This window comes from Antrostomus carolinensis, unplaced genomic scaffold (genome assembly GCF_000700745.2).
Source record: "Antrostomus carolinensis isolate BGI_N321 unplaced genomic scaffold, ASM70074v2 scaffold53577, whole genome shotgun sequence".
NCBI classification, from domain to species: domain Eukaryota; kingdom Metazoa; phylum Chordata; class Aves; order Caprimulgiformes; family Caprimulgidae; genus Antrostomus; species Antrostomus carolinensis.
This window is the reverse complement of record NW_010329122.1, coordinates 1-12,835: the sequence shown is the minus strand read 5'-3', so window position 1 is coordinate 12,835 and position 12,835 is coordinate 1. Positions and strand designations below refer to the sequence as shown.

General features: G+C 37.9%; 1 protein-coding gene across 1 annotated transcript; it reads left to right on the top strand.

Moving 5' to 3' along the window:
• Positions 1–868: 868 nt before the first annotated feature.
• On the top strand, positions 869–12,767 carry LOC104528422 (exocyst complex component 5; the record flags this gene model as incomplete). The annotated part of the gene is made up of 9 exons (XM_010172424.2): positions 869–954; positions 4,895–5,042; positions 5,440–5,634; positions 10,019–10,083; positions 10,522–10,550; positions 10,703–10,812; positions 11,304–11,348; positions 11,448–11,588; positions 12,685–12,767. Coding segments are annotated over exons 2-9 (773 nt in total), but the record flags the coding sequence as incomplete, so codon positions are not given.
• Positions 12,768–12,835: the final 68 nt, after the last annotated feature.

Below are 12,835 nucleotides of genomic sequence, written 5' to 3'. Positions count from 1 at the left end.
GTTTGAGTTGGTTTCAGCATTAGGCCAACTAAAATAAGAGTTTTTGGTTTTACAATGAGGTCTCTACCTTCAGAAAACGTTGTTGGGTAGAAAAATCATCTTAACTCTTCACCATTGTGCAGTATTTTTATGGAAGATCCAGCAAATGTGGAAGATCCAGCAAATGTTATGGAAGAAACTTGAGTAACCTTGTGTTTTTAGTATCACTCATGCCCTGTTCTTTCTTCTTGGGAAAGTAAAGTCCATCATCTGTTTTTACACTTGCTTTGTTTTTTTTTTTCCTTTCTATCTGCTTTCTTTCTGCAGTTTGATGTTGCATAGTGCCCAGTGACAATTTTGTGCTGTTTTTTGCCACAGGGCAGTGCCTTGGTTGGTTCTTTTTGTGATGCCATGTTCTGAACTGCATCAGAGTTTTGAGCAACTGCAAAGAAAACTTATTTTGCCATGTAATTTTTTATACAGATCAGTTCTGTCTGTTTCGCTGCACAGCTGACGGATGGGTCTTGTAATGTAGTGTCTCAAATCAGTGTAGCTGCTGCGTGGTTTAAACACTTTGTAATGAGAAGCCATGAGCTCACCTGGAAATAAGGACAGGTAATTTAAAGCCAACTCTTCACAGACCTGCAGCAAATTTTTTGCTAATAGTCTGGCAATCTCTAGAGTAGATATTCAAACCTACCATATTAAGAATGTGTTCTCTATATTGAATATGTAAATAGAAGAGGTGACGGGGTAATTGTCAACGTTCTACTTGCTCTTGATTGTGTTAAAGCTTCTAACCACTTTCCAAAGGATGTGTACGCAGCTGCCTAAGGAACAACCTGCTGTGGCACATTGTAAGGAGTTTTTATTCTGTGACTAGGAGCCTTTTGTGGCAGATGAATACATTGAACGGCTGGCATGGAGAACACCTGGAGGAGGTTCCAGAGGTGGAGAAGCTTTTGATCCAAAAAGGTAAAATAAAATTGCATAATGGTCAGAGTGAATGTATCTCTAATTGTACTGGTTTATTACATATATAACAAAAAACCTGTATGTGGTGTTGGTGTGTGTCCAAGGAGGTTTTCATTTGGGACAATTGCTAGAATTTGTGACCATGAGCCAATTATTCAGAACCAATTATTCAGGAAGAAGAGTAGGGCAAGTCACTTTCTGATTTAGACCTTTTGAATGAAGGAGAATTGATGTTGTTTGTCCTTGTCAGACATGAATCATATCATAGAGTGGTTTGGGTTGGAAGGGACCTTAGAGATCATCCAGTTCCAACCCCCCTGCCATCAGCAGGGACACCTTCCACTAGACCAGGTTGCTCAAAGCCTCATCCAGCCTGGCCTTGAACGCTTCCAGGGAGGAGCAGCCACAACTTCCCTGGGTAACCTGGACCAGCGTCTCACCACCTTCACAGTGAAGAATTTCTTCCTAATATCAAATCTAAACCCTCCCCTCTTTTAGTTTAAAGCCGTTTCCCCTTGTTCTGTCAATGAATGTTCCAAAGCACCAGAGTTACGGGATTACAGCATCATAGGAGACTTCACTGTTATGATAGTTAAGTCAGTTTAATGAATTTCTTGCTAGTTTAGCTCCCTGAGTTGGCTTGTTGTAAGCCCCAGTGGTTTACAGTCCTGGTGCAAATAAAGGGCACAAACAGGTAGGATGGGAAGAAAGGTAGGAACACGGCAATGTTGACTTAGATTATTTTAAACTGAGTTTGGGTGATATGAACAGCTTGCTGCTACTGAATGGAGATGGACTTGTGGCCCTCTTCCTTGCTCTTAGCTGCCCACTGTGATGGCTCATCTTGAGCTAGCTCTAGGCACATCATTTCATGGTAAGCTAATCTAACTCACTAAAATGTCAGAAAACTAATCTGACAAGAAAAAAAAAACAAAACCAACTTTTTTTTCTAGTTTTGTGAGCAATTTTGGGTGACTGGAAGAGCCTGGAAGCAGGTACAAAGGGAAGAGGTTGTGTGTCTGTGAACTGTTGGCGAGGACAAATGTAGGTGTGGAAAGAGCAAGGCTAAGTTAATGGGGAAGGAGGAGGTGGTGAGGACCTTCTCTTTTTTGTGGTGAGCTTGCTTGGCTCCATTGAGAAGCGTCACCCTAAGAAGCCAGCTCTCTGGTTACGGGGCAAGCATCCAGTGGTGCCTTGGTAAGTCAGATGCACAGTTTTAAACAGCAGTGTTCAACGTCTGTGCTTCTGTCCTCCAAACTTTTTAGTTTTTGTACCAGCATTGGTAGTCTTTCTAGAGATTTAATTAAGTGTTTTTGTTTTTCACTTGATTATAACTTGGGAGATGAGCTTGACCTTCCTGTTATGGTTATTGGGATGCTGTTGAGCTAGCAGGGTCAACAAAAAGTTTAGATACCTGAAAGTTAATTTAAATTATGGTGGTATAAATTCAAAGTGCAGTAGCTGTTCCTCAGTCACTTCTTATCCACATGATCTTATTCCAGATTATGATTGTTTGTAGTAACCTGAACTAGAACACTTTAAGAAATTTAGGAATTACTAACTTCATGGACAAGCTGTTGTTATTCAAAAGCAAATACAAAACCTTCATTAGCATGGTCAAAGGATGTTTCTTCTGGAGCAGTCTGGATCTTTGGAGGCTTTGAAGAAGAGGAAGGCTATTGTTGGAGTTCTAGCAAGATGCTGAGCCCTTGAGGTTCAGTCTGGGGCCTGTGTCCTGTGCAGAGCTTTGTGTGACTTAAGCAGGAAGAAGCCTGGAAATACACAACATTGCTTTCTGGAGCTCTTTCTCTGCAGTTGTGCCTGGTATATACCTTAGAGTAGTTAATGATTTGTACCCAATACCAGCTCAGGTTAACCTGTCTTCTCTATTTGTGCTGGTTTGCTTATGTTAACTTCTGTGATGCACTTTCCTGTTTTTCAGGACAAGTGAGAAGATCCTACAACAGTAAATATTTTTCTTGTGGGATCTTCTAGTATTGGGCAGGGAGCCAAAACTAATATCAAAAAGAAACAGACCATTTGGTATATGGTTTTTTTTTGTTTTTACAAGATGATAGATCATAAGCTTGTTCAAGGCCAGGTTGGATGGGACTTTGAGCAGCCTGGTGTAGTGGGAGGTGTCCCTGCTGATGGCAGGTGGGTTGGAACTGGATGAGCTTTAAGGTCCCTTCCAGCCCAAACCAGTCTGTGATTCTGTGATGCTTTTGTTTGGTGGGAAGAATGCTGGAGTCTTTATTTCTGTTCTGAGAAACCTGGCCAGCAGCTACCTCTTCTACTTGAACGTTCTTTCCTCTCTCACTGTATTGAATACTGTTGCTGAATAAGTACTGAGTTGGCACAGCATTTGCTTAAAAAAAACAAACAAAAAACCCCACAAACTGGACTGAGTCCTTGTTAAAGTGAATAGAAACTATCAGGACTTCTCTAGGCTTTTGTTTAAAAGTGTGCTTTCTGTCACTTACTATCATTTATGTTTTATTTTAAAAATACTGCAGTAAACTTAAGTCTGTTCCTTGTGGTTTTCTGTGGAATTTAATGCAACATGCTTATTCTTGGGTTTCTGGTAAGCAGGGCGTGGATAAAAGAAGGTTATGCCTTTAAGTCACTGACTGTTGTAAAGATACCACTTGAAATAGGTTTTTTGACCAATACAGTGAGCAAAAATGCAGTTCACATGCTCCAAGCAGCAGTGTAAAAACTGGTCGCTTTAGCAGCAGAAGTTAAATCTGAAAATTCAGTGACCCTCAAGCAACTAAGGAGAATCACATTAGGATTATTTAGGTGTTGCTTGGAGAAAGCTCTAGATGTTGACCAAGAGAGATTCTGTAGTTGTTACTGGGAAGGAGTTGTGTGAGGGTAGAATAAAATGTTCTGCTTTTCCCTTCTGGTTGCTGAGAGTTTTTAGCCTGTGCATGGAGAGCCAGGAGAGGAGCAGCACGCTCGTTCTGTGCTTCAGCAGCACTGCAGGTTGGAAGGGCTGCATGTTCACAGTTTAGCTTCTGAACAAGGGTATATGTGAAAATGCAGATTCCTGAGTAGTCTAGAAATAGCTCCCTGGAAGGAATTCCCATTTCTCTCCTCTTCTGCTTTGACATTAAACCTGGACAGCAGAGTTTTCAAATCTTTCATGTGTTTTCAGTGATTAGCATGAGTTTTATGGCTGTGGAGGATCTGGGAATAATCCATTCCCTGAGTATCAGTGACTGGGATGTTTAGAAAAGTATAAGCTGAGAAGATGACTGGAAATGGTTAGAATGGACAAAAACAGGAATGAGAAAGAGAGACATTGAGAATGAAAAAGAATAGAGGAAATTAAAAATACCTTCAGATATATCATGTTTGGGAAGAGAAAATGTGTATCTGAAAATAAAAACAAAGTGATGGGCAGAAAAAAAATTAAAATGGTGTATGTTATAGGAAGAAAAGTGAAGTCAGGAAGCAACATGGTTATAATGAAAAGAGTGTTATGAGCCTGTGTGATTGTATTCATTGCCTATTATTAGGAATGCTGATTTACAAGTTTACAGTAACATGTACAGTAGAAAATATTTTCCTGTTATAGCCCTTACATTGAAGGGATGTAGTGGCTTAAACTCTCTTTGCCCCGATGACTTATTGAGGGAAGATGAGGATATAGGAATTTTTGTACCTGTGGCAGAGCCACATTTTTGCTTGATTGCTATTTAGCTATTCCCCTCTCCCCCAGCCTACTGTTTACATGATCTCATAGTTTTTATGTAGGTATGGAGTTCTACACAACCAGGGTAGTATGGTTGAAAACAAAATAGCATTCCTAAGTTAGGCATGATTATACCAGCCTTGTAGGCAAGTTCTTTTCTTTGAGATTTTTTTTAAGCTCTCTGCAGAAGACAATGTCTTTTAAACTAAGTCTGCTTTACTGTATTTTATTTTAAATCAGATTATTGGAAGAATTTGTAAATCATATCCAAGAATTACAGGTAATGGATGAAAGGATTCAGAGAAAGGTGGAGAAACTAGAACAACAGTGCCAGAAGGAAGCAAAGGAATTTGCCAAGAAAGTACAAGAGCTGCAGAAAAGCAACCAGGTAAAATCTGAAGAGTAAAGTCAGTGCTAAGCTGTGCAAGTTTTAAGTGTCACATGCTCTATTAACATTTCTTGGTACAATGTGCTACTATTTGAGCTAAAAATGAAGAGGGTTTGATGGAAAACAATTTCCCCTGTCAAAGGAGGTTTATCTGCATGTTCCATTAATGAGTGTTAGCTATTCTGAAACTATTGAGTCTTCACAGTAGTTTAAAGGAAGACACTAAACTTCAAACAGTTGTGTTTACTTAATTAGCAGTTCTGAGTAGGTCTGAGATACAGCACCTGGAAAGATGATCCCTGCTTTTGGTCTGCTTCTTACTGAAGTAAATCTAGTGTTTCCTAACATGCAGTAAATGGAAATCATGAGTTTTGTGTCTGTGTCTATGTTCTCCCAGGTTGCCTTCCAACATTTCCAAGAACTAGATGAGCACATCAGCTATGTAGCAACTAAGGTCTGTCACCTTGGCGACCAACTGGAGGGGGTAAACACGCCACGGCAACGGGCTGTGGAGGCTCAGAAGCTGATGAAATACTTTAATGAGTTTCTGGATGGAGAGCTGAAGTCTGATGTTTTTACAAACTCTGAAAAGGTAAGAGCTGTCAGCGGGATGAAAGCAGTTCAAAGCAATAAGCAGTACTGCCCTAATTACAAGCTGCTACCATGACTTACCATGGTCAGACTTCAAACCAGTGAGTGACTGACTTGTTAAAGTTTCATTGTTCTGAAATGTAAATTAACAACACTAGGCTGCAGATTGCTGATAAAGCATTTATATTCAGTGGATGCTTAATGTGGCAATGTTGGCATTTTTCATTTTATGAAATTATCACAGATTTGGGAAATGCTGGGAGGGCAACTTTAGAGCACACATGATATCTGCCTTTTTCCTTTGAACCCCTTGCCTCAGATCCACCCTGTAATGCACAATGTTTCTGAATACAACTTCTTTGTGAAACTTCACTCTGTTGGGTCAGTCCACTGGCCTTGGATACCTTTTTGTCACAGCATGCCTTTGGGCTTTGTATAGTCCTGTGGCTATGTCTCCACCCTCCGAATTTAGAGGAACCAGGCAGGAAAACTTCAAAGAAACCTTAAAGCATTTTGGGTTTTTTTTTTATGCTTCAAGAGTATGTTCATGAAGCAAATATAATCTGAATGGTGTGGATAATAGAAATAAACTGAAGGAGAAGTCCAGCTGTAAACAAAAGGGCACATAATAGATTTCCCTATGCAGTTTGGAAGATAAGTAAAGTTGTTGGTTTTGGTGTTTTTTGGGTTTTTTGTTTTGTTTTGTTTTTTTTGAAGTGTCCCCTGCAGAATCTTCCCACTCTCCTTGAATTCTCTGCAGTGGTATGATTGTAGTCAGGAAAAAATTACAGTATGTGGGAATGGCAAAAACTTGTTTTGCACATTCAGCAAAAAATATGTACTTGAAATGCAGCTTATAAAGGACCCAAGAATAGGTTAATAGTTGTCCCCTCTCTACTGAGCTAAAGTTCTCTCTCGGGGAAATTAAAAACTAATATTTTCATATAGTTGTATTCCCAAGAAGTCAGTTGTGTAGTGACTTTTGGTTCCTGGTCTGTGGATATATGTTAATTACCAGTTGATAGTTTGCTCTAATCAAAGAGTGAGCATGTAGAAACGTCTCTGACTCCCAAGGAAAACAGAAAAGTTCCAACATAGCAAGAGTTCTTCTATGGGCAGCCTTTTTGAGATCTGCATAAGTTTTTATTTTAATTTTTTTTCATTCCTAAGTAGAACTAAAACATGTGTGTTAAAAATATTCAGTGGCAACATGGTAAATAACAAAGCATAAGTTAAAAGAGAATTATGTGTTGTCTGCTGAAGGGTCTCATACAGAATTCAAGTTTCACTTATAACTTAAAGTTTCTTAATACTTTCTGTTGGAGGATCTGAAAAAAACTGGTAGATAAATAGGGTAAACCTGGAAATTGGGAAACAAAATAATCTTTATACACCCTTGAAAATAATAAGATATTTAGCAAATCTGGTGGAAGACAGATGCAGTGAAGGCCAGAAGTCTGCAGAGGAGGTGTGTGAGAACACAAACAAGATTTTCTGGATACAAGTTATCTTAGAGATTAATTTCAGTGAAGGTGGGTTAGTACTGTTCTGTAACTTTTTGCCTCCTAGTTTAAATAGTAAGTAGAAGTAGTGTTTGTAAAAATACCTGCCTAGACATGTGCTATCACATCTTAAGGCATCTTTGAACTAAAAATAGTTCCAAAGTATGAGGTATTAACAAATATTCTTAAATGTAAAACCTTAATGCTTTGTCAGTGTCTTCTGATCTTTGAAATGATGTGGCTTTAAGATAGTTTTTTGGAGGATATTATGATTTTTTGTACATTGCCATCCCTCACAAGCGTGGGTTTTTGAGACATTGAGGGCAGAGGATACTGTGAAAGGAGAGGCAAGAAAGGAATTGTAATGCAACTGTTTCCTAGGGAATTCATATTTTTCTCAGTAGTGTCAGTTCTTAAAATCTGCTGGATTCCTTTTTATTTCCTACACTCAAGTTGTTGCTTCCCACATTACTTACACGTTACACTGAGCAATTTCTAACTTACCATTTCTGTGAAGGTTTTTCCTTGCTGTCTTGTCCCATGCTATGTATTGTGTGTCTTCATCCTCTGAATCCTTACAATTTCCTGTGCATCGCCAGCTAACCAGTCCTTTTCCTGTACTGAAGAGTCTTGAAGTGAACAAATCACTCCAGTTAAGACAATTAAACTGTCAAAATAATATAGTAGCTCACTTGTTTATCATACAGTACCTTTGTCTTGTGTTTAATATTTTCACTATTATTCCTATGTCCTTTTCTCCACTTATGTTCTGTACTCAACATTATTCCATTATGCCTTTTTAACTTGTTCATAAAGATATTTTATGTTGAAATTCTCTCTTCCTATTGTTTGTCCATTATTTTCCAGATTTTTTTCCAGTTGTGTTATAGCCCTTTAAGTAGTTTACAGAATCAAGTGTTTTACAGAATCTATATTTATTTTGATTTAATAGTTTACAGAAGCCTGATTCAATTAAAATGAAATATGTCCGGATTTAAGCAGAAACCATGGAGAACTGATTTGTCATGGCTTCTGTTGTGCATAAGTAAAGGCCCTGAATTCAATAAAATCTTAAGTTAGTTAACAGCTATTGTGTGAAGAGGAGACAAAGAAAATGTTGTGTTTGTGAGGTGTTTTGTTCTTTCTTTTTTTGGTAACATCAGTGAGTATCTGGTAATATATAGGCTGTTCTAATGACATCAGTAATGATCACGATTGTTGGGTATTAAGGTTGCTGTAAGCTAACAGAAATAACTGCTGTTTCATTGGATTTATCTGAGGAGCGTAGCTGCTTTTGACTTAAGAGGCTATTGTAAGCTGACAGTTCAAAACATAAGCTGCTCTTAATAAGCAGAATGGATCTACTTTATGAGAGCCCCTGTTTTTGCTGAATGACCAACATAGCATCATGCTTGTGCTCTGTGTTCTTACCTGTGTTTCTTGTTCTATTCTTGAAAAGTTTGAATCCCAACCAACTCTTAAGTGATGGGAGAACAGGATTTCATTACTTCCTTTCCTCTCACTCCAGTTCCCTGGAATATGACTAACAGGAAGAACAAGATAAACTGCACATTCTCCATGTTCTCTGTTGTATAAGCTTATATAGCTTTTGCTTCAGTGTAGTAGCTAGAGCTTTTATCGCCCACTTTGAGGTACCTTCCAGTCACCAAGCCATCAAAATATCCACATTAGGAGCAGTAGTTTTGGAGCAGGGTCAACGGGGAATGGTTTTAATCTTAAAGATGGGAGATTCAGACTAGATATAAGGAAGAAATTTTTTCACACTGAGGGTGGTGAAACCCTGGCCCAGGTTGCCCAGAGAGCTGGTAGATGTCCCATCCCTGGAAACATTCAAGGTCAGGTTGGCTGGGGCTCTGAGCAACCTGATGTGGTTGAAGATGTTCCTGCTCACTGCAGGGGGGTTGGACTAGATGGCCTTGAAAGGTCCCTTCCCACCCAAACCAGTCTGTGATTCTGTGAAAATAAAACCTGTAAAACCACCCCAGAGCTGGGTGCAGTTTGGGACAGTCACCACTGTGTGCTTAAATCCTCTGAACTGCAGTTGGAACCAGCTGCATGCCCCACATTTTTAAATTGGTGTTTGAAACGGTCACTAAGTGCTACATAGGTGCAGTTCCCATGCTGATGGATTGTGAAAGAATAAATGATAAAAGGTTTTGCTGTCCAGGACAGAGCAGAAATTTGCATGCTGCATTAACTTTATTTGTTAGCTTTTGTATTCATGCAACCATGCATATTTTGTAGATGCATGATTAACTAATGTTCATCTTGATTTTGCTTTGGGACTCAGAGTTTATAATTTCTAATACAACTTCCATTTTTCCTTCCTTGGGAGAATGTGAGGTACCCCAACTATGCTGTTTTGATCCCCTTTTTCACCTTCCTCCCCTCTCTGAGCTGAGCAGTGTCATGGCTTTTTTGGATACAGCTTTACAACTAATTTCATCGAGTGCAAAGAATTCCCCAGTACTTTTCCTGACATGTCTGACAAGGTTCCTAGACACTTCACTTCTGAGTTCAACACATCCCTTCTGGTTGGGTGTGAGTCAGTAAGACTCTTGTCCTAGTCACTTGTAAAGTATAATATAGCAGTTCAGGTAGCTCTGTGTTACAGCTATGTATTTTATTCCCAAATGGAAGGGTGCAAATTTTCATGAGATTGAAAAAAACAAACAAAGCTCTTAAGCATCATAAAAGTACATAAAGGAACTTTAAAAGGGTGATCTCTTCCACAGGTATATCCAGTTAACCAGCTTTAGAAATAGGAACTACATGTATGAAAGTTGAACAGTGGAGGGGGAGGAAAGGAATAGCCCACAACGAGACCTTCTTTAATGATTCTGTCATGTTTTCTATTAACAGATTAAAGAGGCAGCTGATATTATTCAGAAACTGCATTTGATTGCACAGGAACTGCCTTTTGACAGGTAAAATTCTATCTGAACATCTTTTAAAAAAAACCCAAAAAATCTTCACGTTGCTGTAATTTTCTGATGCTTCCCTTGTCTACTTTTTTAGTGCTTTACTTAGTGATTCATGTAGCTTTTGAGAAGGATTGTGTGCTTATTTCTCTCTCCTCTGTTCTCAAATTTGTGTTCACGCACTGATGTTGTAGGATCATCTTTACATACACATCCTAAACTGCTTAACAGACTTTTAATGGGATAATTTTGCTGTGCTGACTTAATGCTAGATTTGAATTAGATGCTTGTAAGTTTTTATGGATATAAAGCATGTAACATTTCTGTCGTCTTTGTGTTACATGTTTTCATTTTTAAGTAGCGTGCCTGTTACTCGTGATCTAGGATAACTGTGATTTGTGATGTGGATTTGAATTTAATCGTGGTATTTTCTGTTGTTAACAGGTTTTCTGAAGTAAAATCAAAGATAGCAAGTAAGTTATCTATCCAGTTAAATCCATATTCCTATCTTTGAATTGTTAAAGATGATTAAAGAAGCGTGCAATACTGCCAGTATTACAGTTTTTGTCGGTGCTTGTATTACGTTGCCTGGTGGATTTTTGTTGTTATCCCCTTTCCTCTCTAGGTAAGTACCACGATTTAGAGTGCCAGCTAATTCAAGAGTTTACCAGTGCACAGCGGAGAGGTGAAATCTCCAGAATGAGAGAAGTAGCAGCAGTTTTGCTTCATTTTAAGGTAAAAACTGATGGTTTTAATTTAAATACATAAATAAAACAACTCGCGTTACTATAAATGCCTGTTTTAAGTGAACATATTTGTATGACCACAACCACCATATCAGATCACATCTATCACTTTAAAAATACTGAGATGTTCCATCTGAAATCACATGCAGGAAAATAAAGGAGGCAGATCATGAGGGATTGGGGGCAGTGTCAGTAGAGACAGTTCTAAGATAATATTTTCTTGTATGTGTGTGAACTTAACTTTCATGCTTGAGTAAGAGTGTTGGAACCTGTGGTGTATATCCATGTAAAGTAGTGACAAGTGAAGTTATGTTAGATTTGGGACAAAAATGGGTTTGAAAGAGTCTACACTTTTGATGAATCTATTGGGTTTTTTTGGGGGGATAACTTTTTCACGGGGGTTGTATTTCCTTGATTTCATTCTGTACTGAAAGCATGGACAACTTGCTTTAACACTGAGTTGTTTTGCTCCTTCCATAGGGCTATTCCCATTGCGTTGATGTGTACATAAAACAGTGTCAAGAGGTAATGCATTTTGTTTTACATACATCTCTTTGGCTGTTGGTTTATTTAGTCCTATAGGTTGTTGTAAATGTATTATGAAATGTGCTTCTGAAACCCTAGGGTGCATTCCGGAGGAATGATGTCTTTGAAGATGCAGCCATTCTTTGCCAGCGAGTGAATAAGCAAGTTGGAGAAGTCTTTAGCAATCCCGAGACCGTGTTAGCCAAACTCATTCAAAATATTTTTGAAGTTAAACTTCAGGTATTTCAAATTTTAACATGTTGAAGTTCATTGAGGAAAATTTTCATCCAAAAATATTGTATCTAGTAATAACAATAAATGAGAATGTACGATATTTGTAATCTTGTGTAAGGATGTAGAGTCATAGCTGATTGCTCTGGAACAATTCAGATAATCAAACCTATATCAAATAAAGCTGCTTGTGCTCTGAATACAGTGTGACTGAAAATACTCAAATTCAATATGTAAAATTATAAGGGAATCGGTATGTTCACTGGGTAATTTATAAGAGGTCATAAGCATATTTGATTTTTTTCTGTATGCCCCCTACCAAGAATATGTCAGGAAAAGAAGTTTCACATTTAATAAGTATCTTTAATCTGTTAATTCTTGGAACTGGGTTTCATGTGTGAGGTTAGCATTGAATAAGTGAAAACAACTTACGTTCTGAATACTGTCTCACAGCTAATGCAATATTTATGTGAAAGTCTAGAATAGTTGAAAATATTAAGTTTTCCATCCTGCAGATACACTCACTAAAGTGTGTAAAGTCAACAACATGACTTTTAGTTGCAAAAAGCAATTTCCCTGTAGATGTTATTCTTCTTATAGTGTAGAGATTGAGCGTGTGTTTCAGCCCCAAATTTGTGTGTCAGTTTTGACTTAATATTTTATGGTAAATAATATTTTTGTCCAAATATTCAGTGACAAGAAGGCTCTAAGCTTGTATCTGCTTTGTGTATGTATTATGATAAGCAAATATGTAAGCATCTCCTTTGCTTGCTGTCAACTGCAGAAGTGCCCCTAGGCCTCCAGTGCTTTTGATTCTTGAAAAGGGAATTTTGTGTTTGTTGGTGAAGCATATTTTTAAAGCAATCTGTCTTTTGTCTTTGCTTCACACACTACTGCTCTGTATTATGAAATAATTTTCTTCTAAAAAATGCATTTAACTCTATCTGTAGATAGTGCAGCATCTGTAAATTAGAGATTTAAAAACAAAGACTATATGAATTATCTTAAGGAAGATACACACTTAGCAGTAAATTACATGTCATATAGCAAGTAATGACCTGTGATTGTTAGTTAATCTTCTAACAGATGTACCCAAATTTTACAGAGTTATGTGAAGGATCAGCTAGAAGAACACAGGAAATCAGATGCAGAACAGTATCTTAAGAATCTCTATGATCTATATACAAGGTATTTATATATTGATTATTAAATTATTGTTGTAGCTATTCTCTTGTTTTTTATATATATATATATAT